The sequence below is a fragment of the Balaenoptera acutorostrata genome, chromosome 12, assembly GCF_949987535.1.
Source record: "Balaenoptera acutorostrata chromosome 12, mBalAcu1.1, whole genome shotgun sequence".
NCBI lineage: Eukaryota > Metazoa > Chordata > Mammalia > Artiodactyla > Balaenopteridae > Balaenoptera > Balaenoptera acutorostrata.
In genome coordinates, this window is record NC_080075.1 from 1,042,957 (window position 1) to 1,070,348 (window position 27,392).

The following is a 27,392-nucleotide window of genomic DNA, read 5'->3' on the forward strand; positions in this document are numbered from 1 at the left end:
CTACTAATGAAGTAAGCTACACTGGCCTCAAACCCCACAGCGTGTGCAGGGCAGAGTTGCGATTCGACCCCGGGCAGCGACCAGGGATCCGACCAGAGACTGTCGGATCCACGGTACACCCAGCTCGCTATCTGCCCCCAAGGAGGGAAAGTACCCCGAGAGGCGTCGCCGGCAGGCCACCAAGTCTGCCCCAGACACAAGGCCCGGGAGAAAATTCACATCCCCCCAGGGCTCCGCTGAAAAACAAAATGCCGGTAAAAGGAGCTGTGAGGGGCGGCGGGGTGTGAGGGGCGGCGAGGCGGCCGGGCCTCGGCGCGGAGCCCGAGCCGTGGGCGCAGCGGGGTCGCCTCCCTGGCCGCCCGGGCGCCGGAAACGAAGAGGAGAGGAAGTGGAACAGAAAAAAAAAAAGGGAAGAAAGAAGAAAAAGCGCCAACGCCCGCCGCCCAACGCCCGCCCCGCCGCCGGCCGCGCCTCAACGCGAGCCATGGCGCCGCCGCCCGCGGGCCCGCCCGGAGGCCGCGCGTCCCGGCCCGCTCACCTCCCGGGGAGACGGGGCAGAGCCCTGTACCGAGGCGATATACCGCTCCACGTCGGCCTTACTGCGCCTCATCCCGCCGCCAACCAGGGTTCGGGCGCGGGACGCCAGTGCCTAGGCCGCAGCGGCCGCAGTCTCGGGAGCGCGGCGCCCAAAGGTCCGTGACGCAGCGCCGTCGCCGGCGAGAGGCCGACGCGCCTGCGAGTGTGCGTGCGTGCGTGCGTGTCGCGTCAGCCCTGTGCGCCGCGCACGCCCGCGGGCGCCGGCGTGCGGAGGTGACTGCGCTTGCGCGGCGCGGGAATGAGAAGCTCGCGGGCTGTGTGACGCGGTAGACGGTGCGTAACGACGACGCGGGTCGCAAGTAGCTGCGTCCGTGAATAGCCCGCCCCGCAGGCGCTGGGGGCGGACAGGGTGTACCCGGTGCCGACGTCACTCTTCGGCGCCAGTCGTGTGTGTCAAAGCGCTCGGTTTTGGAATTTGAATTTTTAGGTCTTAGCTCTAAACAAGTTTCATAAAATGTGTTCAGTAGGTTTTAGGGTTAGAAAGATCACATCCTTGTATACAGGGAGTTTAGGATTTATGGTTATGGATAATTTTGATCCTTTTTTTTAATAGACAATACAGTTTTATCCAACACATGGAACTAACCTGGCCTCTTACAGCCGATCCTTTTTGATTTTTCAATTTTTACAAATTTTCCACAATGAGCAATTATTGCCTTTATAAAGAGGGAAAATAAAACAGAACATTCTGGTTCTGTTTTATTTCAATCGTATTGGATGTGAATAAGGGTGGCTGGTTTGGGAGGGAAGAGCCTACCTTGGGTAGTTGATCTTCCTAGTATTGGGTGGGCCGAAGAGTGCCTTCCGTTTTTTAAGTAAAAATAAAAGACATTTTTCGTTTTCGCCAACAACTACATTGAACAACGTATTCACCCTTTTGTTCCACTACCTTCTGCCATTTTTCAGGCAACTTCGTAATCCCATCTTCCCAAAACTTTTAATCTTTTTGAGCAAAGAACTGTTCCAGGTGCCTTTTATAGTCTTTCAGTGAACTGAATTTTTTTCCATTAGCTGTAACAGTTTTGTTTTGTTTTTTTTTTTGCCTGGTCATCAGAGAAACATGCAGTCTTGCATTTTCCTGATGGAAGATTATGCTTTTTCTGTTGACTAATTCCGGATGCTTTTCGTCGAGTGCTGTTTTCAGTTGGTCTAGTTGGGAGCAGTACTTGTTGGAATTAATTGTTTGGTTTTCCGGAAGAAGCTCATAATAGAGGACTCGCTTCCAATCCCACTATAGACACAACACCGCCTTCTTTGAATGAAAACTGGCCTTTGGTGTGGTTGGTGGTGGTTCATTTCGCTTGCCCCACAATCTCTTCCGTTCCACGTTGTTGTACAGTATCCACTTTTCATCGCCCATCGCAATTTGTTTTAAAAATAGAACGTTTTTATTATGTTTCAGTAGAGAATCACGTGTGAAAATATGGTCAAGGTTTTTTTCGCTTAACTTATGTGGAACCCAAACATCAAAGTGATGAACATAACCAATCTGGTGCAAATGATTTTCAGCGCTTGATTTGGATATTTTGAGTATGTCGGCTATCTCCCGCGTGGTATAACAATGATTGTTCTTAATTATTGTTTCAATTTGATCGCCATCAACTTCAACTGGTCTACCTGACCGTGGAGCATCGTCCAGCGAGAAATCTCCAACACGAAACTTCACAAACCACTTTTGACACGTTTGATCAGTCACAGCACCTTCTCCATACACTGCACAAATCCTTTTTTGCAATTCGGTTGTGTTTTTACCTTTCTTGAAATAATAGAGCATAATATAACGAAAATGTTGCTTTTTTCCCTTCCAACTTCAATATTAAAATGGCTACACAAAAATTCACCAATTTTGATAAGTCTTTTTTTAAATGCACGTTGATATGACAGCTGTCACATACAGTCTAACAAAATTGTTTCAAATGAAGTTAAAGACCACTAAGTGCTGCTAGAGGCATCTTATGGAAAAAACCAAACGAACCTTTGGCCCACCTAGTACTTGCCCCAGGTCCCAGCTAATGATAGCTTATCAAGGGAGTGGTCAGGGGCCTGCTCCTATACTGGTTTCCCTGGTAACTAATGAGCCCACCTGACTTCAGTTCCCCTATAACTGGTAATCTCTCTTTCCCCGAGGAAGTGAAGACGCCACCCCGTCCTGCCCTCGGTCCGCTGGACACAGTGGGGTATTGCTCCAGGATCTTGCTTCAGACGCATAAGCTCCCCCATCCATTAAACCATCGATGTCTCTGTTGCTGACTCCGGGCTCTTCCGTCTTGAAGCTGGGCAAGCACAGGGCTTGTAGGCCTGCGGGGTGCAGCCCAACAGCTTCACATGTATTGACTCATTTGATGCTTCCAACAACTTCGTGAAGGTAATGTTGTTTGTTATTATGCTCAAGTCGACAGATAAGGAAACCAAAGGAGTGGACAGGAAAGCAACTTTGCCAAGCACACCTGGTAAAATTACTACCTTTAATCTGTTTTACTAGAATATACTGAAAAGGAGTAAGCCAAAGAGAAAACCTTGAGGCACTCAAGAGGCTTTTCTTACATACATTTATTAAGCCTTGAAACTTCAGTTTTCACCAAATGGGAGGATGAATCTGTCCTGCTGGGCTTTAAAAATAGACATTCTTCTCCAGGAAGATGTCCATCCTAGCCCACATCTTTTCCCAGCATGGACCAGATCCATCCCAACTTGTTCTCACAAGTAATTATCCTTCCCCCAAATCACACAGCTAACTGTAATGTTCTCTACGAGGACCACCTTACCAGTGGGATGGAGTCCGCTCTAATGGCTGCATCGCTCATGTTGATGCATTGCAAATTTAATTCAAATGAGAGTTGAATCCATAGAAATATCTGACTTATGACGTCTTTCATCAGCCACAGTTTTACCTGATTAATCTGAGTCCTCAACTTCTGAATTAATTGAACTGACAGGCATCCAGCATTGATGCTGATCAAAATCAAGAGTTTTTTCATCTCCTCAAGTCCCCCTGTCCTCTGTTGCTGATTATCTTCCCTGGCAGACACCTTGTCTTTCGTGTAATCACATGACTCTTTCTTTCTTCAGAATCACTCTTACTGTCAGTTCATCCCATCATTTTCTCAGCGCTCTTATTTTGTATGATTCTACAGTAATCCTAAACTACTTGTAGGTAGCACTGTGAATATTCTCATGAGTTTTGAACTTAGTAGACATGACGAGGTTAAAATGTTCATAAAGAACCTCAGAAACAGGAGGAACCAACAGGACTGCTCGTTGCCACCGATGCTATCTTTTCTTCTTGGACATAATTAAGTTTTCATTTTAAAACTTTTGCTTTCATCACATCTGTGAAAATAGAGGCTTTTGTACATGCTACTCTCAATGTCTGTACAACCTAAACTGCCTTAGAGGTGCAGAAATGGATCTTTCACCCATGAGCTGAGGAAGGATTTAGAACTATCACATGATAGCACAACCCTGCCTGGGATCATGGAGGCAGAGCTTGCACAAATCATAAATTAAGAAATGTGTATACACACACGTATGTATATGCATTTGTATGTGTACATCTATATGTGTATACATATAGATGTATATATATGCACGCACATGTGTGTTTGTGTATGTGTCTCTGGAAATTGAAGTCCCTAAATCAGTGCTGTCTAATATAAATAAATATAAATAAAATGTGACCCAACATGGATTTAAAAATTTTCTAGAAGCCACACTTTAAAAAGTAAGAAGGAACAGGAGAAACTAATTTGAATAACCTTTTATTCAACCCAGTATATTTAAAACATTATAATTTCAACATGCAATTAATATGAGCAAGTTGTTAATAAGCTATCTTACATTCTTTTTTTTGTACCAAGCGTTCAAAATCTGGTCTATGGAAATTGAATCTGTGTTTAGATTTCATAAAATTTAGGGTTGAAAAAATAGATGCATATACCCAAGTTGTTCCAAACATACTTAGAAATTCTCAATAATTGAATAGCAAGTTTTAAATTTTAAATTAATTAAATTAAAAATCCAGTTCCTCAGGAGCACCAGCTACATTTCAAGTGCTCAATTGCCGTGTATGTCTGGTGTGTTGGATGGCAAAGCTCTCATAATTCTATTGACGTCGAACTTAAAAAGGAACAAGTTGTGTTGGAAAATAGATGCTACCTGTAGCAGTCAGTGTGGCTGACAGAAAACCCAAAAACTACAGCATCCCAGAAGCTAAAAAACAGAGCTTTAAGGAGAGAATAATCAACAGTATAAAAAGCTGCAAAAAGATCAGGAATGATGACTGAGGAAAACTCTTTAGACTTGTTTCCTGTAAGTTGATTTTTGAAAGAAATGGTGCAGGCAAAAAGCAGCCTGCAAACAGTGGAGGGATTAGGTGGTGAAGAAATGAACACAAAGTGATAATTACTGTCTTTTTAATAGGGAAAACTGACGTCCATATTTTTGGTAAATAATCACATAGAAAAATTGCCCATTTGGGGGTGTATAGTTTTATGAATTTTAAGGCATGCATAGATTCATGTAATCACTACCACAGTTGGGATACAGAACAACTCCATCATTCCCCAAACTGATTCACACGAGTGCTTTAGAGTCACGCCCTCCCAGCACTGATCAGTCCCCCCACTATAGTTTTGTCTTCTCAAGAATGTCTTATGGATGGACTCATACAGTGTGTTTTCATACTAGCTTTGTTCACTCAGCATAATGCCTTTGAAATTCATCCAAGTTTTTGCATCCTCAATAGTTCATTCTTTTTCATTGCTGAGTAACATTCCACAGGTGAGCAGACCACAGGGTTATCCACTGACCAGTTGTAGGGCATTTGGGTTGTTGCCATTTTCTGGTGGTCATGAAGAGAGCTGCTGTAAACATTTTTTTACCAGTTTTTTCTTCAATGAACACAAGTTGTCATTTCTCTAGGGCAAGGGTTTGAAAACTATGGCCTGTGTGTGGACTGGCTGCCTGTTTTTTTTTTTAAAATAAATTTATTTATCTATTTGTTTTTGGCTGCGTTGGGTCTTCGTTGCTGCATGCAGGCTTTCTCTCGTTGCGGTGCGCGGGCTTCTCATTGCGGTAGCTTCTCTTGTTGCGGAGCACGGGCTCTAGGCGCGCGGGCTTCAGTAGTTGTGGCTCACTGGCTCTAGAGCACAGGCTCAGTAGTTGTGGCTCACGGGCTTACTTGCTCCGCGGCATGTGGGATCTTCCCGGACCAGGGCTCGAACCCGTGTCCCCTGCATTGGCAGGCAGATTCTTAACCACTGCACCACCAGGGGAATTCCCTGGCTGCCTGTTTTTGCAAATAAAATTTTTCTGCAACAAGACCATGCCCATTCGTTTATGTGGTGTCTTATGGCTGTTTTGCGCTGTGACAGGGTTGAGTAGTTGGTTGTGACTGAGACCTATGTCCTATAAGCCTAAAATATTTACTCTCTGGTCCTTTAAGGAAAACTTTGCTTATAAGTCCTCTAAAGAAAGACTCAGGCCTCCAAGCCAGGGTCTCGCCCACGCCTCTCACCTCATTCGTGCCACCTCCCTGCCTTTCCAGCATCCTCCTCTCCCACGCCCTCCTCTCTGTGTGCCTCAGTCTCCTGCCGGAAGAAATGGGTTGAGCCCCCAAGGAGGCTATCTGAGGAGGGATGGGGGAGGGCCTGGGGTGGGTTCTACCCACCGCCCACCCCAAGCCTTAGGGGCTCTAGCCAGGGCCTAGGAGAGGAGGGAGCTGGCTCTGGGGTGTAGCTGCCCCCATTATTGCTGCTGCTGTCTTGCTGTAGCCACCTCTCCCGTCCCCTCCCTCTTTCCCACTGCTGTCCGTGGTGAGGAGGAGGGAGGTGCAGTCCCCAATCCCTAGCCCCCAGGTCTGTGTTACTTGGTTTTTAAACGACTGGTTGGGATAAAATCCTAAAGAAATAAAACTTCCAGTGGATTAAAAAAAAAAAAAAAGACTCAGGAGTGGGATTGCTAGATCCTATAGTGGGTGTTCCGTCTGGCTTTACAAGAAACTGCCAAGCTGATAGAGTGGCCATCTCAATTTTGCATTCCCATCAGAAGTACACGAAAGATCTGGTTGCTCAGCCTCCTTGTCGTCACTTGGTATCGTCAGCATTTTTTAATTAAAGCCACTCTAAAAAGTGTGTAGCAGAATTTGTCATGGTTCTGTTTTAGCCCCTCACAGGTAATATTGCTGGACATTTTTTCATAGGCATATTTGCCATCCATATATCTTGTTTGGTAAACTCTGTGTTTACTTGTTGCCCGTATTTTAATCAGGTTGTTTGTTGTGATGAAATAAAATCTACATTTTAAGGCAGGACAGGAAAATTTAAACATCAAGTTCTCTCTCTGTGTCCCCTGGGCTTTCCCCCTCCCTCCCTAATGAGCAGTGTGCATCTGCATTACACATTAACCAGACCTCCTCAAACATGGGAGTGCCTGCTCGAAGGTAAAGAGCTTTCCTTTTTCCTTTCTTCTGAGCTAGCAATGTGACTTCTTAAAAGAATCGTGCTCTTTCCCAGCTCTGCACGGGGTCATGGTGACTTGCTCACCTGGGCTATATATCCTTGGTGAACTTTATGTGAAATATCAGTAAGTCATTTTGATTTACGATCCTTTGTCTTGAAAACTGTTTATGACTGTGCCTTCGACATCTAACAGGTGGAACAGTTCTCAGAGCTTCTGAGAGTCGGCTTCCCAGGTTATAATTCTCAGTTTGGCTCGAATAAAATTCCTTTTTTTTCTTCTTACCTTGATTGTTAATTGAATTTTCATCAACAGTTGTCTCACTGTTGAGTTTTGAGTGGGCTTTAGGTATTCTGACTGCAAGTTCTCTGTCAGACATGTAACTGGGAAACATTTTCTCCTAGTCTATAGTTTGTTATTTCATTCTCTCAACAGTGTCTTCCACAAGGCAGACATTTTTTGATTTTGATAAAGTGCAGCTTATCAATTCTTTTGTTTTCTGAATCATGCTTTTGCTGTCACATCTAAGGACTTATGACCCCTGGTCACGAAGGTTTTCTTCTGTCTTACACTTTAGATGTATGACCCACTTTGAGTTAATTTTTTCATTAAGTGGAAGGTTTTTGTCAAGAGCCTTTTTGCTTATGGATGTCTAATTGCTATAGCAGTATCCTTTTCCATTAAATTGCTATGGCCCCTTTATAGAAATCAAATGACCATGTTAGCATCTGTATCTGGGCTCTCCCTTTTGTTTCATTGATTTATACATCTAACTTTTTACAGATACCTCACTGTCTTAATTGCTGCAGCTTTATATATGTCTTAAAATCGAGTACTGTGATTCTTCCAACTTTACACTTCTTTGTCAGAATTGTTATATTCTAGTTCCTTTGCCTTTCCACATCCATTCTACAATCACATTTTCTGTATCTATAAAATATTCTGCAGGAACTTGATTGTAGACGTGTTTAATCTGTAGATTAGGGCAGAGAGAATCACCATCTCTACCATGTCTTCCAATCCACTGCATGGACCAGTTATTCAAGGTCTTCAGTTTCATCAGTGTTTTGTGGTTTTAAGTATATACATCCTGACATGTTTTGTTAGGTTATAGCTATTTCATTTTTCATAGAGCTGATGTAAATGTTGTTTTTTAGATATTAGCTTACAACTGTACATTGCTCATATAGAGAAATACAGTTGATTTTTGTCTGTTGACCTTGTATCCTGTGACCTTGTTAAAACTCACCTATTAATTCAAGGAGTTTTTAAAAAATTTTTTTATAGGTTACTTGGGATTTTACACATAGACAATCATGTTATCCAATCTGTATGCCTTTTATTTCTTTCTCTCACCTTACATCATGGTCTAGGAATTTTAGTACAATTTTGAATGAGACAGGTGAGAGAGGACATTTTTCCTTGTTTCCAATCTTAAGGAGAAAGACTTTCACCAATAAGTACAATGTTAGCTATAGGTTTTTTGTAGATGCCTTTATCAAGTTAAGGAAATTTCCATTTATTCCTGGTTTGCTGACAGTTTTTATCATGAATGGACATTGAAATATGTCAAATGCTTTTTCTGTATTAGTTGATACGATCATGTAATTTTTTAAGATGTTAATATGATTACATTGGATTTTAGAATGTTAGGCCTTCCTTGAATTCCCAGGATACACCCCACACGGTGGTGTTGTGTTTTGCTTGTTTCTTTTTTTTTAAAGATAGAGAGGGACTTCCCTGGTGGCGCAGTGGTTAAGAGTCCGCCTGCCAATGCAGGAGATGCAGGTTTGGTCCCTGGTCCGGGAGGATCCCACATGCCGCGGAGCAACTAAGCCCATGCGCCACAACTACTGAGCCTGTGCTCTAGAGCCTGCGTGCCCCAGCTACTGAGCCCGCGTGTCCCAGCTACTGAAGCCTGCCCGCCTAGAGCCCGTGCTCCGCAACAAGAGAAGCCACCGCAGCGAAAAGCCCGTGCACCGCAACGAAGAGTAGCCCCAGCTCACTGCAACTAGAGAAAGCCTGCGTGCAGCAACGAAGACCCAACACAGCCAAAAATAAATTAATTAATTAAAAAATAAAAAGGTAGAGAGAGAGAAAACATTTTATTCTTTCTATAATGAGCAGCATCAGCCATTTAAGCTTCACATTCTGGGTAGGACTCTTAAGTATGATTTTTTTTCATAATGTATTTTATTTTTTAAAAAGGAAGCACAGGTGTATTTTGAGAGAGAAGTAAAATATAGAAAATGCAAAATTTGTCTTAACAATTGGTATACCATATTTTGAAACAGTATAATTATTTAAAAATACAGCATAGCCAACAGCCTGTAAAATTTCTTTTGGCATTTCATTTGGTAGAGTTAAGTAGGAAATCTTTCTTAAATAAAAATTAGCTATCAACACAGTCCATAAGTTAGATTGTATGTTTTTTTGGTTTTTAAAAATTTTTATTTTATATTGGAGTGTAGTTGATTAACAATGTTGAGCCAGCTTCTGGTGTACAGCAAAGTGATTCAATTATACATATACATGTATCTATTCTTTTTCAAATTCTTTTCCCATTTAGGTTATTACAGAATATTGAGCAGTATTTCCTGTGCTATACAGTAGTTCCTTGTTGGTTATCTATTTTATAATTTTTTATTTTTTTTGATATTGCTTCTTTTTTTAAGTTACTTATTTTATATTTTGGCTGCATTGGGTCTTTGTTGCTGAGCATGGGCTTTCTCTAGTTGCTGCGAGTGGGGGCTACTCTTCGTTGCGGTGCGTGGGCTTCTCATTGCGGTGGCTTCTCTTGTTGCGGAGCATGGGCTCTAGGCGTGCGGACTTCAGTAGTTGTGGCACACAGGCTCAGTAGTTGTGGCTTGCGGGCTCTAGAACACAGGCTCAGTAGTTGTGGCGCACAGGCTGAGTTGCTCCGTGGCTTGTTTCTTTATCGTGGTAAAATACACATAACATTAAATTTACCATTTTAACGATTTTTTAGTGTATAATTCAATGGCATTAAATACATTCACAGTGTTGTACAGCCATCAGCACTATCCATCTCCTAAAGTTTTTTAATCATTCCAAACAGAAACGCTGTACCCATTAAACAGTAACTCCCCATCCCCCCATCCCCATCTCCTGGTACCCTCTACCCTATGTCTCTAATGAATTTGCCTATTCTAGGAACCTCATATAATGGGAATCATACATTATTTGTCCTTTTGTGCCTGGCTTATTTGACTTAGCCTTATGTTTTCAAGTTTCATCTATGGTACAGCATTTTTCAGAATTTCATGACTTTTTATGGATGAGTTTGTATTAACCTTTTATATACTACCCAATTCAATTTGCTAATTTTTCTTGAGGATTTTGCATTTAAGTTCATGAGGGATATGGACATTTTCTAATTTCCCTTGACTTTCTCTCTTTGATCCGTCGATTATTTAGAAGCCTGTTGTTTAACCTCCAAGTGTTTAGAGATTCTCTTGTTATGTTTGTCTTATCGACTCCTGGTCTACTTGCATTAAGGTCAGAGGACTAACTTTACACGATTTTAGTTACTATTTTTAAATGGATAAGGTTTGTTTTATGACCCAAGATACAGTCTACCTTGGTGAATCTACCATGTGCACTTTAAAAGGATGTGTATTCTGCTGTTGATGGGTGGAGTGTTCCACAGATGTCGATTAGATCCACTGGGTTGATGGTCTGTTCAGTTCTGTGGCACTATTGATTTTCTGTCTCCTAATTATGTCAGTTACTGAGGGAGGAGTATTGAAGTCTTCAGCTATAATTTTGGATTTGTCTTTCCCTCCCTTTAGTTCTGTCAGTTTTTGCTTCATGAATTTTGAAGCTCTGGTGTTAGATGCAAACACATTTAGGATAGTTGTGTCTTCTTGGTGAATTGACCATTTATTATTGTGTGATGTCCTTCTTTATCCCCGATGATCTTCTTTGCTCTGAAATCTACTTTGTCTGATACTAATATGGCCACTCTAGCTCTTTTGATTAAAGTTTCTATATTTCTTTTTCATCCCTTTACTTTTAATGTACGTATGTCATTATAAAATGACAAGAAAAGCTAAAGCTAGTTTCTTGTTCAACATATAGTTAGGTATTGTTTTATCCACTCTGACAATGTCTTTTAATTGTTACGTTTAGTCCATTTATATTTAACATAATTATTGATGTTTAGATCTATGTCTCCTATTTTATTATTTGGATTCTGTTTATTCCATTTTTTTTTTTTTTTTTTTTTAAAGGTTCAGAGAGGAGGGAGTATTTTTTTTTTTTTTAATGATATTCTTGTCTGCTTACATTCTTTTTTTTATGTATGTATGTATGTATGTATGTATGGCTGTGTTGGGTCTTCGTTTCTGTGCGAGGGCTTTCTCTAGTTGTGGCAAGCGGGGGCCACTCTTCATCGCGGTGCGTGGGCCTCTCACTATCGCGGCCTCTCGTTGCCGCGCACAGGCTCCAGACGCGCAGGCTCAGTAATTGTGGCTCACGGGCCGAGTTGCTCCGCGGCATGTGGGATCTTCCCAGACCAGGGCTCGAACCCGCGTTCTCTGCATTGGCAGGCAGATTCTCAACCACTGCGCCACCAGGGAAGCCCTTTTTTTTTTTTTAAAGATTTATTTATTGATTGATTCATTACTATGTTGGGTCTTCGTTTCTGTGCTAGGGCTTCCTGTAGTTGCGGCAAGCGGGGGCTACTCTTCATCGCGGTGCGCGGGCCTCTCACTATTGAGGCCTCTCTTGTTGCGGAGCACAGGCTCCAGACGCGCAGGCTCAGTAGTTGTGGCTCACGGGCCCAGTTGCTCCGCGGCATGTGGGATCCTCCCAGACCAGGGCGCGAACCCGTGTCCCCTGCATTAGCAGGCAGACTCTCAACCGCTGCGCCACCAGGGAAGCCCCTGTTTATTCCATTTTTAATTCCTCTGTTTACTCTTTTCTGCCTTCTTTTTGGTTATTTGAGTATTTCATATAATAATATTCTCATTCTGTTTTGATTTATCTATTGTTTTTGAATATATCTCTTTGTATAGTTGTTTTTTAAATGGTGGCTCTAGGGCTTCCAATATAGATAATTATTCACAGAGTACTCAGAACGAATACTTCACCATTTCAAGTAGAATGTAGAAACTTTATGGCCATATAGATAGCTTTACCTTCCCCCCTTTATGTTGTAGATGTCTTATATTACATGTACATGAACTATAAATGCCACTGAACAGTGTTATAATTTTTTCTTTGTCATCAAATATATTTTAAAAATAGAGGACAGATCCACTAGACAGAGATCACCAAGGAAAGAGAAGACTTTAACAATACCCTAAACAAACTAGACCTAAATGACATCTATTGACAACTCCACCCAACAACAGCAGAATACATGTGCCTCTCAAGTGCACATGGAACATTCTCCAGCATAGACCATATGCTAAGGCATAAGAGAAACCTCAATAAGTGCAAAAAAAATTGAAATTATACATACGAAGTATGTTTTCCCACAACAATGGAATGAAATTAGAAATCAACTACAGAGCAGAATTTGAGAAATTTACAGATATGTGCAAATTAACAGCATACTTCTAAATAACCAATGAGTCAAGACATCACGAGGGAAATTAGAAAATACCTTGAGATGAATGAAAATGAAGAGTCAGCATGGTCTGTCATAGCACATATGTGTCCCAGGGCCAGCTGGGGGCCATGGGCGCTGCTGCTTCTGAGCTCTAGAAGTTCTGATAGCTTTGTGGAATGCTAGAAACTGCTCAGGGTGGAATGCACTTTGCCAAGTATCCAGCAATCGCCGAGCTCCTCCTGTGAGTGGCAAGGGTACAAGGACAAAACGAGTCCTTCCGTTGGGAGCCATCCTTTTGGCAGGAACACAAACCAATACATACAAGTGCTCAAAACAACTACTGAATCAGAGGTGTGAGCAGAGGATTTGGGGGGCAAAGGAGAGTGACTAGTTTTGCTTGAGGAAGTCGGGAAAGGTTTAAAAACTGGGGTGAATTTGATGTGAGTCTCAAAAGTGAGGAGGGTTCATGGATCTCAGGAGGGCAGGTGAAGGTCCGGGAAAGATAGTCCTGCATGATGGGCATGGCCATTGGGAGAAAACAGACTCAGCAATAGGTTGGGACCTGCTTGTTCGGTGAGCCTGATGAGGCTGGTAAACAAGGGGAGTCGAGTGATGGCTGCTTGGAGGTCACAGCAGAGTGAGGACAGCGTGGAGCCAGCCAGGGCGCCAGCTGGGAGGAAGAAGGGCTCTGGGACCTTCTGCAGCTGAAGGGCTGGACTTTGGAGTCCTTAGCTGTGGGGATGGGAGGGGTGGGGGAGGGGAGAACAGATGGCAACTCGACCTTAGCCTGGGAGCCTGGAGAGATGGTGATGCCACTAAGGGCAGTGGGAAAATGGAGGAAATGGGAACTGGAAGAGGGCCAGGGCCCCTGCTCCCAGGCCGGGCTAGTGGGTATTTATTCTCCTTTCAAGATCCAGCTCCAGGAGACCCTCCCCCGCCACCTGCGGGGTGCTGCCCGTGTGATCCTGCAAAACCTTATGCTTCCTCCCATGCTGTGCTGTAATCGCCCGTCTCTCTTTCTTGGGCAGGAGGAAGCCAAGGCCTGCACCTGCCCAGGGGAGGACAAGGCGTGCAGGACTCAGGTCGGACGTTTGAGGAAGGAGAGGAGGAGCCCGGGAACGATGGAGCCCCAAGAGCACGGGGCAGCTGAAGGGTGTGAAGATAAAGAACTGAAGCAGGTCAGAATTCACAGTGAACGGTGGGAAGACTCCACCACCAGGGTACCTGGTTCTAAGATTTGCCTTGTCTACAGCAATCAGGCCATTTGCTTTTATTCATATACATGAATGTTTCTGTGATATACTCAAGAAGACTTGAATTTTTCACACACACAGACATCCACCAAGTAACAGGGTAGAAATGTGCACAAGCTCGGAAGCACAGGAACCACCTGGGTTCACGTTCTGGACACGCCACGTCTTGCCATGCAAGCTCAGAGGGCCTCCTTGACTTCACAGCCCTGGGTGATTGTCAGGATTAAATAACACCGTGTTACCTACAAGGAAGCTGCCCTGTGAATGCACAGAGGCTGTTTGACATTTTTACATGGTTTTAGATATAGTACCACTTAAACTGTGTTCCAGAAAAAAACTACATACAAGTAAAAGTTTAAAATGGCTTTTAAAAAAAAATGTGGAACTTTTTAAAATTGGAAGTGTAACTGACCTATAACATCAAGTTAGTTTCAGGTGTACAACATAATGATTCCATATCTGTACGCATTGCAAAATGATCACAATGTCTAGTTAACATCTATCACCATGCAGTTTTTTTTTCCTGGAATTTTTAAAAAATTAATTAATTTATTTTTGGCTGCATTGGGTCTTCGTTGCTGTGTGCAGGTTTTCTCTAGTTGCGGCGAGCGGGCCTCTCATTGCGGTGGCTTCTCTTGTTGTGGAGCACGGACTCTAGGTGCGCGGGCTTCCGTAGTTGCAGCATGCGGGCTCAGTAGTTGTGGCTCACGGGCTCTAGAGTGCAGGCTCAGTAGTTGTGGTGCACGGGCTTAGTTGCTCCGCGGCATGTGGGATCTTCCCGGACCAGGGATCGAACCCGTGTCCCCTGCATTGGCAGGCGGATTCTTAACCACTGCGCCACCAGGGAAGTCCCCACCATGCAGTTTTAACATGTTTTTCTTATGATGAGAACTTTTAAGATCTATTCTTTAGCAACTTTCAAACGTGCAACTCAGTATTAATAACTATAGTCACCATGCTGTACATGATGTCCCTATGAATTGTTTATTTTATAACTGGAAGTTTGTATCTCTTGACCCTCTTCACCCATTTTGCCCACCTCCACCCTCCCACCCCACCTCTGACAACCACCAGTCTGTTCTTGGTTTTTTTTTATGACTCTTGCTTTTTGATTATTGGAGTTTCTTTTAATGATTCCACATATAAGTGAGATCATACAGTATTTGTCTTTCTCTGACTTATTTCACTTAGCATAGTGTCCTATCCACGTTGTCATAAACGGAAAGATTCCCTTCTTATCTCTGGCTGAATAATATTCCATTGTTATATAGACCACATTTTTTCATTCATTCATCCGTCAATGGATGCTTAGGTTGTTTCCAAAACAACTTTCTTAAGCACTAGTCCTATATTCTCATGGTTCCATGTCTCAAAGCCATTCAAGTTAAGCAAAACACAACAGTATTTTTAACAATTATGAACATTTATTAAGCACCAAGAGTATACTGCACGGGTTGCTATGTAAAAACACAATTATTGACATAGTGTCCCTGCCACTGAGCTTACAATCTAAAATGAAATACAATAACAATGCTGTAAGCTGACCTCAAAATTTCCTTAATTTAGAAATTGCTATTTTGGCAAATAAATGAGGCAAAATGATCTACCATCAGTTACAATGTTAATAAGGCTTTGAACATGATCCAAAGAACATTTGACTTGTACCCAAATGTTTTCCCAATTATCTTAGGCTTGATAAGAAAAAGACCACCTAGAAGTGGTAAACAGTGAATTATTTCAAACTGCCTTGTAGGATTTTAAGCCAAGATTTGCTCACTAGCCTGAGTTTCTCTCCGGCCAGAGGAAGCCGTGCAAAACACCGTGAAGTAAGCAATTCCGTCCTCTCGTCCACTGACAACTGTTCGGCCCTTCCTCCCCCCACGAGTGAGGGCTCTGTGTCCCCTAAAGCGGAGGAGGTGTGTGTCTGGATAAAACACCCCACAGCCTTGGAGGCTCAACGGGGCAGACTTGCAGGAAATACAAACTCGTATTTTATGAGAGGGGTGAGCAGTGGGGCCTCTGGCTGCAGGAGAGACGTAAACCTGGCAGCAGTTGAGCCCATGCCTCTTCCCAGTGATTAGGAACACAGGCAAACGGGAGCCTCTGCTCCGAATTTCCGGTGTGAGAGCATTTAGGAATTTAGCCTCAAGACCCCAGACTGAAAACCCTGCACTATTCTGCCTGTATCCACAGTACAGTATTTAATAAATACTTTGAAGATTTTTGTTGCTGGTCATATATTAGCTGACAAAGGCACGCTGAAGGGATTTTGATTCTTGCTGTCAAATGCAAAGACAGTTTCAGACTTCTAAGCACAGTCCTAAACTATATATTGATTATCTTCAATCACTGATAATTCTTTGAACTCTAAAAGAACACTAAAAAATAAAGCAATTGGTTATAAATTAACTGAAGACTGACATACAGTTTACTCTGTAAAGTGCATGCACAAATGTTTAAAAAATACATGTGTACAAATATTTTAATGGCAGACTGGTAGCATCCTGAGTTTTTGTTTTAATGGTAAGACAATATTTCAGCAATTTTTGGAAAAACCAATAATTTTCCCCTAAGTCCATCTTGGCAACTTTCTTTTATGTGATAACATAGCAGCAGCAACATTTAAAAAATGTTCACAAAATTTGCTTTGCATACAAGTTTATCAGGAAAGACTGGTCCAGAAACTTCAGGATAAAACTTTTTACAAAGTAAAATAATTCACTCCTTTTGACCTAAAATTGATACTTGAACATTCCTCTTCCAATTTAAGAGTGTCATTTATACCTCCTACTTATAGTAAATAAAATCTAATTATGAGATTTGTAATGAAAAATTTGAAACACACATCAACATCATTCTCTTCTAGTAAGATTACAGAAATTAATTTCAATGTGTTTCCCCAAAAAGTGAAAAAAATTTTAACATCTAATCATAGCTGTGGTAAATGAATTTGAGTTTACAAATCTCAGTCAATGCACTTGTTTTTAGTTCGTAAGGTCTGAAACAGCTAGAATTCCTGATTAATGTATGTATTTTTCTAAGGCAAGGCAAGTTCATTTATGTATAAAGCATAGATATTAGCATGGTTATAAAGGCAATATGAGCAATACATATACATTCACTTTTTTTTTAAGTGATACATTCCAAACTACATAACATTTAATTTCATGTCCTATTCTAAGACTACATTTTTGACCTTAACCTTAAGCATAATTGCTGTAATACATTAAAAAATACTTCATTTTCCCAATATTGTAAAGTATACTGTATTTTCAAATACCTAGTATAAATTTTTTTGCACAAAATTTAGAAAGGAATACTATCAGCTAACTAACTACTATGTTAAGTAATTATTGTATGAAGAAGTTCACAAGGAGAATAAAATATAAAACTAAGCATAGTAATTATGGCATTTAACCATAACAACAAAAATCCCCAAATCAAGTAGTTCTGAATATACTTGTTTTTTATCTTAGTAATGTGCATATTCATTTTACAGCCACTAGTTTGATAAATGTACTAAGATTCTGTAAGGTCTGTTTTTCTTGATTGGTTGTTTTTCTTTCTTATAGCCTCCCAAACTGCAGTTGCAATTAATTTGCTTTTGAGTACAAAGTTAAATAGTGTTTATATTTTTTATCTGAGTCATGTAAAAGCTGACTCCTTACTTTCATTTTTAAAAGTTATATTTAACTTTTTGGACCTCAATTAAAATTTAACATTTAACCATGTTTCTTTTGCTATTAAGTACAGTTGACATTTCAAATTGATAAGGGTTACTAACAAAGGCAAATTTTGATCTCATCCATGTTTTAAATATGATTACACAAACTTTTTTTAATGAGAAAAAGGAGATGAAGAAAACCATTCAATAGGTCCTCTTCACTCTCAACTATTTTGCGATGCAGCTTTAAGTAAGGGTGTATCAGGTCAAGCAATGTTGTAATCTCTTATCTTTGCATAGAAGAGAAAAAATAAAATGAAGTTATTTCCTTCCTAAGGTCTCAGCTAGCTTCTTAAGTCTTTTTTTCAGCTCCAACGGAAATTTCTCATAGCATTTCTTACAGACTGGCTTCATGTCAAACTCCACAAACTTATTCCTAAAGATAACAATAATAATAATAAAAAAGAAATTAGTGGAAATGTAGTCAACATTTGTATATAGACAGACAAATAATGTGCAGTAATTTTACTGAAGTAAATGAAGACACTATGCATATAACATCTATATTCGTATTAGCAAAAAACTTTAATTCTAATCTCAATTCTAATCATTATGGTAAACATAAAAAATTCACAATATCATTTGAAGAAAGTTGCCCTTGTAAATTGATCTTGTACATCTATCTGTGTAATACAGAATGGATATTATTGATACATTTTAGTCTGTGCTAAGTATACAGGGAATATAATGTAAATAAAATTCAGATAATTAAAGTCAATCACATTTTAAAGTACCATGAGAGCACTTTTAAAGAACAGTCATTCAAAGCAAAGAACTGTATTTCTGTAATTTGAATGATCCTCTCTTTACTGAAGGCAAAATCATCTTACTTAGTATTTTATATCATGTAGCTGTGAGGTTTCATCTTTCCTGGCCTCCCATCCCCACAACAACAAGCATCTTGAAAAAAATCTAACATAATATATAGGTTATTTTGGTTGGCTGTCTGACAGAAAGCTTTAAATCACTCTTCAAGAGCACAAGTGGACCAGGTGGTCACATCTGTGACCTGTGGCCTGTGGTCACATCTGTGAATGGCGTATATACGGAGAACTCAACTCTTTTTAAAAAGCCAGGGCAATACACACTCTCAATTCACTTGTAAAACAATTGTGGACAGGTGTTGAGACGGCCTCCTAGCTATGGGTGATGCATCTCCAGCTGACAGTTATGAGGGCTTATCACCGCTGAAATCATGGGTCCTTAATTGTGAATGGAGCAAATGCAGTACTTTACAACTTGCTCATTTTCTGTGAAATTACGTTTAGGAAGCATTTGTGGGACAGGTCCAGTGATATACTGTCAGCTGTGACAAATTATTATATCTGCTGATATAATTTTAAAGAACAACATTAATGACAAAGTTAATTCCTGACCACACATTTAAAGTGAAAAATCTTTTATTTTAAAGCACCACATGGGAATTATTTTCTACTGTTTTTCAGAGCCTAATGCTGACAGTTATTCAAATGATGTTACATTTCAACTGGCAATTTGATTTAAATAGTACCATTGAGTTAAAAGTTCTCCCAAAGTCTTCTTAGAACAAAAGCTATTAAAACTGCCATGTTTTTGATGAAAGAAATAAATTATCCCTGCTCCCAGAGATACTGCTAAACAAACCTTACGTTGTTTTAATCTTATATCTGAATTTTAATTCCTCTTTAATTTTAAACAATAAAAAAACTCTTAGAGCTCAGAACACAATGGTACTATGAAGGAACTGGGACAATCATGCTAGCAGTTCAAGAGAATTTCAAAGATTGAAATATTTCCCATAAAAATCAGGAATACAATTGAGTTTGAAAACATCAAGAAAATGAGTTCATAATCAGTAGCACGTGGGCAGCAAATGAAAGCACAAATACACACACCAGAGATGCCGTATCTTATTATGTACCTTAGAGGGTCTCTGCTTAGACAGGAAACATGCTGAGAGGATTCAGTTTAATATAGAACTTAGAACATACAACACTGGAATTGATCAAATTATATTATTTTAGGCAAAGAAACCAAAACCAGGATTTTAAAAGCTGCAATTATCAGACAAGAATACTTTGAAACTTTTCCAGTATCTATTAGGATATTAGAATTCTTCCCTTTGAATCCATTGGAAAAAGAAAAAAGAAATCTACACCATATTGTGATTAAAAAAACGAGCTGAGAGTCTACAGGTTCAGGGACGAAAGTGAAGTACAAGCCAGTGTTAAGTGTGAACCCTTCTCAAGGTGTGTAACTTTAATAATTAGGCAAAAGGACCAGCTCTACATGGGACAAACGCTTCTATTTCAATCTCTCCTGGCTACAGATACATGCCCGAAAGTAACGAAAAAAGCAAGAGACAAAAGCGAATGAAAACATATTCTAAAGGACTAACCAAAGGAGAAAGCAGTGAAAATGATGACAGAGGGATAGAAAAGTTTACAAACAGACTGGCTTTTTCTTTTTCTGCTTGTCCTTATCCTTTGCTTCTCTCTCCCGTCTGGCAAGTCGCCTCTTAAATTCTTCTGGCATTTTCTCATAACAGTGTTTGCAGACTGGTTTTAGATCAATTTCAACAAACTTATCCCTTTGCGCAGGACAGAGAAGGAACAGGAGAAAACAGGGAACAATTAAAGGAAGAACCTTTGCTCTTAGAAGGCCTGAACAGAGAGAAGAAATAAGGCATCAGATCATTCTTTTTAAACTCTGCGAATGTTTTTACAACGCCCCCTAAGTGTTGGTGGCGGCGCTCGAGGGAGCCGGGGCGGACTTACTTGAGCGTTAACTTGGCGCTGCAGGTGGAACAGGCGAAGCAGTGCACGCACCAGGCCTTGTTGAGCGCGGAGACCACTAGGGGACAGGAGGGGGGCCGTCACTCAGCGCACCCGCCCGTCCCGGGCTGGGTGCCCTCCTCGAGGGCTTTTCTCACCGAAGAGCCCCACACGGCACTGAAAATCTCGTGCCGTTAACTGGTTCACAGGATTGGTCGACGTTATTTATTAATTTATCTCATCACGTTGTTAGAGCACACAACCCCAGCTCTGCATTTGTCTGCCACGACTGTAGGCTTCCCCTTAGGGAAGATCACCGTTGCCTTTTCAACCCGTGTTGGTGGTTCATGTTTTCTTCTCCCGTGAGGCATCCGAATGGCAGGTACCAGGTCTTCACGCCGACACCCCCCAGCCCCGCCCCCAACCGCCAAGCTGTGACGGCGCGGCCCCGGCTTTCCTAGCACAGCAGGTAATTAAAACAAAGTCCAGATGCTAACTCACCGGCCTGCAGGAGCCTGTCTGCCAAGCCGACACTAAGGCAAGAGCTTCCTTCCCCTGGCAGCTGCCTCCCGTGGGCGGGGGTAAGATTTATTCCCAAAGGCACTAGAGAGCACTTTCCTGAACCCACCCCTTAATGAAGGGCACACGGGCAGTGTTTCAGAAAGCGTTTGCCGACTTAGGCTCTCTGCTCAGAGGCTGAAGCAGGAATGTTTGCAACTTCGCCAGGAAACTTCTGGCAGAACTTGCTGCGCCTATTGGCAAACACAGCTGCTTCCTTCCCGTCCCCATCAATCAGGGGCGAGGGGGCGGGCCCTGGAAACACCTAGAGATAACTGCCAGGGTGCTGGGGACCCTTCCTAAGTGCTCCCGAGAAACACGCCCTGCAGCTTCCGGAAGGAGTAACTGGAAGGAGAAGAGGCCTTGGGGTCAGCCGCTCCTATGGTAACGACCCTAGGTCAGCCGCTGCTATGGTAACGACCCTACGCACTGGCCTAAAGTATCACCACAAACGAGCCACAAGCCCACCTCTGAGGAGTTAGCATCGCCCTGCTAGAGAATACTTGGCAAATATGCAAAGAAAGAGGAAAAGTAACGGATAACCATCACATTGCAAACAACCTTTTTCAATCTTCACATGACCCAAGGGTTTTTGTGTCAAAACGGTGCCCTACAGGTTAAAATCCCTGCAGGTACTTACCATCACCTTCTATAACACGGTTGCAGTGGAAACAAACATCACCAAATAGCTGAAAATGAAAAAAAAGAAAAAAAAAAAAGTAAAGATGTGTTACAACTAAGTATCAGAACACCAAACATTTAATATAAATAATTTCAGTTCTTTGTACAACTTAAAAACAAATAGCTGGCTACCTAAACCCAGAATTTGCCATTACTAGAGAGAGAATCAGTCAAAGTTCACTGACTAGTTTTTACTTCCTGCAATGAAAAGAATTTACTCTTCATCATGATCAAAAACAAACAAAGGCTCTGGAAATGTTCTGGATTTCAGGAAGCTGAAGGAGCATGAAAACCCTACACTGGGTTCGGTTCTGGAGTGGAAAAAAGGCCAGAAGGACTTGATTGGGTCAAGTGACAGAACTGGAATGGACAGACTGAAGTAATCAATACAGATAACCACGGTTACATAAGAGATTCCCGTATTCTTGGGAAATGTACACTGAAGTATTTAGGGGTAAAGGAGCATGGGGAACTCATCATCAAATGCTTCAGAAAAAATACGCATGTGTTTATATGTGTACATAAACTTGTATATAATGAAACGTGCATTTACGTAAGTGTCGTCTTCATAGAGAGGGCAGGACACACACATGATGAAGCAGGTAGTAAACCTGAGTAAAACAGGTAGGTATTTTCTTTGTATTTTTTATTTTACAACCTTTCTGCGAGCCTGAAATGATTTTCCAAATAAAACGTTAAAAAGCAATCGCGGGCTTCCCTGGTGGCGCAGTGGTTGAGAATCTGCCTGCCAATGCAGGGGACACGGGTTCGAGCCCTGGTCTGGGAAGACCCCACATGCCGCGGAGCAACTGGGCCCATGAGCCACAACTACTGAGCCTGCGCGTCTGGAGCCTGTGCTCCGCAACAAGAGAGGCCGCGACAGTGGCCCCCGCTCGCCACAACTAAAGAAAGCCCTCGCACAGAAACGAAGACCCAACACAGCCAAAAATAAATAAATAAATAAATAAATTTTTTAAAAAAGCAATCGCTATAGCCCAAAGTACATTCTCCCAGAGCTCTCCTTGTACTTAAGCATTGCGAAGCTCAAGTTCATACAAGTGTGTGTAGTATTCCACCAGCCCCGTCCCTACCTGGTTGTAGTGGGTTTCACAGTACGCCAGGCCCTTCCTCTCGTAATGGCGATGTCCGAGAAACGGTTTCTCACACTTGGCACAAACAAAATGCTGAAAGAAAGTGCGTTAGGTCTTACTTGGATTGCCATGTTTTATTTACACAGTGAAGCAAAACCCCAAAGCTGAAGTAGCTCAGAGGAGATCCATGACAGCCTGGGGTGCTTATGTCATTTGGGCCACAGGTGACCCTGTGGGGCATCCAGCCTTCGTCCAGGCGTCCGGAGGCCTTGACTCGACAGCACAGAGTGAGGACAGAGGTGAACGTGGGGACACATCTCTGGGCTGGACCAGGACACCTCCTGCCTCAGGGATCTAGGAACCAAGAGCACTGCTTGCCTCGTCACTTGGAGGTCACGGAGCCGTGTAGAGTCTATGTTCTTAGTCTTCCACGAGGTCCACAGGTGCCCCTCAGCATCTCCCAGCCTCACCAGCGCACCTGAGCCTCGGGCGTGCGAGGGCCCCGGCCACCCCTCCGCAGGGAACTCACCTCCACGTGCCACTGCTTGCCCATGGCGTTCACCACGCGCCCTTCGATCGGCCGGCGGCAGGCACCACAGATGGGGACCCCCATCTTGTCGTGGCACGGCAAGCAGTACAGCTCCCCCTTCAGCTCCCGGGCGTCGGCGGTCAGCTCCTTCCTGCCCACGAGAAAGGGACCAGCTGAGCAGCGCCACCGCAAGGCAGGCAGGCAACCGGTGCAGCCCATGTGCCTCCGAGAAGGTTTCCGAAGAGAACCCGCAACAACCCCTGTAACTGCTTTTCTCCCCCTTGGAGGTGGTCAGAGTAGTCTGATCAAGAGGCTTGAACAGGCTTCAGATTCGTATCCAAACATCAACATCATGCAGTGCTGATAGGCCGGACACACACCACCACACCGGCCACAGCTACCGTCCCCTGTCTGCTGTCACTTTAGAGTCCCTCGTCTTCCTTAAAAAGCTGGGGAGGAGGATCCCAGTCGTGAGGGCAGACCCGCCGATATTATCTTCCCAAAATAACCGAGGAGTCTGGAGACTAGTTCCGCTTACTGACACTCACTAGCAAGCTGCTAAGAATAGTTTTAGGTTAATAGAAAATACACAAACGAGATGCTCAGGCCGTTCCTCCTCCAAATGCTTAAGTTCACTACTATTTTCAGTCTCCTGAGTCCATAAACAGAGATGGCCCCAAAGCAAGATGAATTTCATCGGTTTTAAAAGATTCTTTAGAAGTGCTCATGAAAAATGAACCGAGGGAGGACAGGCAAGAGGACGAGATAAGGTAGAAACTGAACTCCCAAAAGAAGCTGTTTGTCAGCCTTCACCCCAGCTCTCCACTCCCTACCGTAACTTAGCACGGATGGTCACGCTGACCACAGTAAAGTATCTTTTCCATTAAGTTCTTATATTAGATGGCAGATTCCGAAGCTCATAGCCTAACAATTTATCATGAGCTTTTGAGGGAAAAAAAAAAATTCCCTTTAGGTGTAAATACAGCAAAAGTAACAAATGTAATTTAAGATAACACTCCGATTGTCACACGTTGTTATGCACGTATGAAGAGAAGACCTTTTTAAGTTTTTTGTTTCTGGGGGGATCCTGTATTGGAAGAACACAGTGCTGAAAAACAGTTGTGGGAATCATTAGGGGTATTTTAATATGAGCTGACTAGTTAAAGGTATGTGTATACAGTCACGTGTACACGCACACACACAAACGTGGCAACATGTTGCCTGGTGAAACTGAATGAAGGGTATGGCGGTTCTCTATGTATTACTCTCTTGGCTCTTCCACAGGTTTAACGCTTTCCAGATTGAAAGCTGAAGGGCACCGATTTGGGTGCCAGAGTAACAGAAAGACTACAGGTCAGTGTGATCACCGGCTCCGTCTATTTGCACAACGAAAAGGAAGACACTGCAATACCCGCAGTTGGCACAGTTGAAGTGGTCTGGATGGTACGGGTCGTTCTTGAATATCAGAGGCTGCTCGTCAATGATGGCGTGACACTTCTGGCAGATGTATTTCCCAAGGCCTCGGGCTTTCTCTCGGTTATGGCAGGGGCGACACAGGTGTCTAAACAGACAGAGCCAAAACTGTTTTAGAAACTTAAATTTAAAATCTAAGGTTCTTCCTAATAATGAAAAAAAAAAAAAGATTCCCACATCTATGAAAAGAAATTAAAGAAACCATTTCTTTAAACATCCCCGCTGGGCTTAAAAGAGCAGAACCGAGCCCCGACTTTTCACACGGGAAGTTATTTATCCCTCCCAGAGGACCAGACTGATGGCTGAGAAACTCCCTGCGGTAGCCTCTCCCGCAGACACCGGGCCCCACGCCCTAACTCTGCGTCCGAGGCCCCAGGGAGCACGCGCGACCGCGGAGCGCCACTCTGCCCACCCGTGCCCGACAGGTGACAGGGTGACCTGCTCCTACCTCCCGGCGCTCTTGACAAACCCGATGTCTGCCAGGACCCCCTGGCAGAGGTCACAGCGGAAACACTCGGGGTGCCAGCTGTTGTTCATGGCTTTGATCACTCGGCCGATGATGAATTCCCCTGCGGAGAGGAGCGCACGGGCTGCAGCGCGGCGTCCCCGCCCTCAGCCGCCGGCAAAACACCTGCCCCTTTCCCCACGTGTGCGGCGCCCGCACGAAGCGCTACTAGAAAAGTGCTCCCGTGTCATCTGAGTCCTTGTTTTGGGTTCTGTAGCCGCCACACTTTCAGGCAGTCTATCACATCTCTGAATCTGCTTTTCCAGAGGAGGTACTGGGCTCTCCCTCTCCCGAAGGTCTTTTTGGTTTTTTCTGGTCATGGACACAGAAAACAGAAATCCACCGCACGTTTTCTTGTACCACATACTTAATTTCTTCCTTCATTCAACCTTGTCAGCATGCTACTCGGTGTCCCCAGTCTCTCCTGCCGTGTGACACGCAGGCCACCCCTGCGCGTCTCAAGGTCCCCGCTGAGGCCGCCCAGGCTGCACTGACAGGGGAGAAAGGAATCCTACGGGGCATCGAACAGAAGTCCGGTGAGTCCTGGGGTCACCTTCACCCTACAGGCCCTGAGAAGCGTCATTAACATCACTGACGGGAAGAGGGCTGACAAAGCACCTGCACGCTTTCCTTCCTATGAGCACGTGCTATGAAGTCGTTCTGAAGGAAACTTACTTTTCACCCTGCATTCGGCAGTGAAACTTAAACTTACCACACTGGTGACAGCACGGAGCAAAGAGCATCTGAAAGTCATGTTCACAGTACTTCCTTCCTTCAAACTGAAACAGAAAGTACCGCCGGCTCGTAAATAGGAAACAATCCCGGGATGAATGGAATTTTTCTGCGGAGACTGGAGGAAAGAGGTTTCTGGACTAAAGTTCTGCCCAGAATCTGTAATCCTCCTGAGATCCGTAAAGGCGGACACACTTCGGTACCTTCCCGGCACCTAGTGTTGGCACAGGAAAGACCCGCTGAGGCCAGAACTGATCCTCCGCCCCCAGAGAAGGGTGAGCTCCTCCACACTGGCTCCACCCGGGGGGATCAGACAAGAGCCACAGACACCCCCCCGGAAAATGTGCACAGACGTACAAACCTCCCCCCACGTTGAAAATACGTACTTACGAACAGTAAATGTGCTAGCATATTTTTTTAAAATGTAAACATTTTTAAATGGGGCCAAAACCCGTTTTAAAAAATATTCTTTTCCTATAGGTGGAAAATGTATCCTTCATTTCTCTCCTTGAACTGTTTTCCTTTCATTTCCCCCCAAAAGTTTTATGCTACAACAACACTTTTTCCACTAAGGTCTTTAACTGATCATCCTACCATATTTCTCTGCAATTAAAGTGTATTGTGAAACTTTAAAATTTGTTTTACTTTCCAAATCCATAAGGCCCTAAGGGTTAACATTCTTTTTCTTCTGGATTAAGTTATCATTACAATGATTGTTGGTATACAAATGATGAAAACATAGGTATGTTACGAATGTTACATTTTATTCACTAATTATTTACATGAGAAGCAAACCCTAATGAGATGAGTAGGGCCACTCTTTACCCTCACCATTATTTCATGCTTCCATGGATAAAGATGACTGACCCCTGGGAGACTCAGGGTTCAACATTAATTCTAGATTTAGTTTCTATTTTGGGGGTTGCTTGTACCCTTTTCACGTAAATAAGTCGTGGGAATTATATAATGTGTCCCTTTGAATCTCTGAGCTCCTTTCAAGTTATTTGTCAAAATCACATATTGTTTAATTATCAAAATCCATGCTTAATGATGTTCCAGTTGTCAACTCAATCTCCTCAATTATGGAAATTAGCTGCAGATTTAGCTCATTCAATTTATTGACCATATCCCCTACAGCTTAACTGGCATTCCGGGCAAAGCAGATTTATCTTGTGCCAGAAAAAGTCTTACTTCATTTTTAAACTCAAATGAATGAGCTCTGATACATTTAATGAGTCTATTTTTTAAAGTTACAAACAGAAGATATTAACTCAATACACTATTACTCAATATTCCGTCACAATGCATTGTAACGTGTAGCCCAAAGCAGAAGTTATTTATAAGTGAGATATGTTCCTTTACTGAGTGTATACTGTGTACATTCATAGAAATCTGATATTGAGCTTTTAGCAGTAATTTTTTAAAGAAACATAATATAAAAATGCAGAAATAACTGTAGTTA

The 27,392-nt window shown here is 42.7% G+C and overlaps 2 protein-coding genes and 1 long non-coding RNA gene across 11 annotated transcripts in view; 1 reads left to right on the forward strand and 2 right to left on the reverse strand.

The window, feature by feature from the left end:
* Nucleotides 1-733, reverse strand: part of LOC102998734 (E3 SUMO-protein ligase RanBP2) — a 62,603-nt gene extending 61,870 nt beyond the window's left edge. For both annotated transcript variants that reach the window (XM_057557935.1, XM_057557934.1), the window contains exon 1: nt 539-733. In XM_057557935.1, the coding sequence (XP_057413918.1) occupies nt 539-610 (72 nt within the window). In that variant the 5' untranslated portion in view covers nt 611-733. The remainder of the gene's footprint in view (nt 1-538) is intronic.
* On the forward strand, nt 1-24,637 carry LOC114238529 (uncharacterized). Of its 3 annotated transcripts, none has more exons than XR_009009874.1 (4): nt 1-254; nt 2,725-2,962; nt 13,660-13,809; nt 24,505-24,637. It is a non-coding gene; the product is annotated as an uncharacterized LOC114238529 (long non-coding RNA). The 3 variants fall into 3 exon arrangements; XR_003623856.2 differs by having other exon boundaries at nt 4-254; nt 2,729-2,962; XR_009009875.1 differs by lacking the exon at nt 1-254 and adding an exon at nt 837-870 and having other exon boundaries at nt 2,729-2,962.
* LIMS1 (LIM zinc finger domain containing 1) overlaps nt 14,233-27,392 on the reverse strand; it is a 106,093-nt gene continuing 92,933 nt past the window's right edge. For 3 of the 6 annotated variants that reach the window (XM_057557939.1, XM_057557937.1, XM_007187192.3), the window contains exons 3-11: nt 25,911-25,977; nt 25,142-25,262; nt 24,632-24,781; nt 23,221-23,371; nt 22,692-22,784; nt 21,560-21,608; nt 20,365-20,440; nt 19,986-20,177; nt 17,857-17,984 (exon numbers count right to left, since the gene is read on the reverse strand). In XM_057557939.1, coding sequence (XP_057413922.1) covers nt 20,030-20,177; nt 20,365-20,440; nt 21,560-21,608; nt 22,692-22,784; nt 23,221-23,371; nt 24,632-24,781; nt 25,142-25,262; nt 25,911-25,977 — 855 coding nt within the window. In that variant the 3' untranslated portion in view covers nt 17,857-17,984; nt 19,986-20,029. Of the gene's footprint in view, nt 17,985-19,985; nt 20,251-20,364; nt 20,441-21,559; nt 21,609-22,691; nt 22,785-23,220; nt 23,372-24,631; nt 24,782-25,141; nt 25,263-25,910; nt 25,978-27,392 lie in introns of those variants that run through there. The other 3 variants (XM_057557938.1, XM_007187194.3, XM_007187195.2) reach the window with 2 other exon arrangements.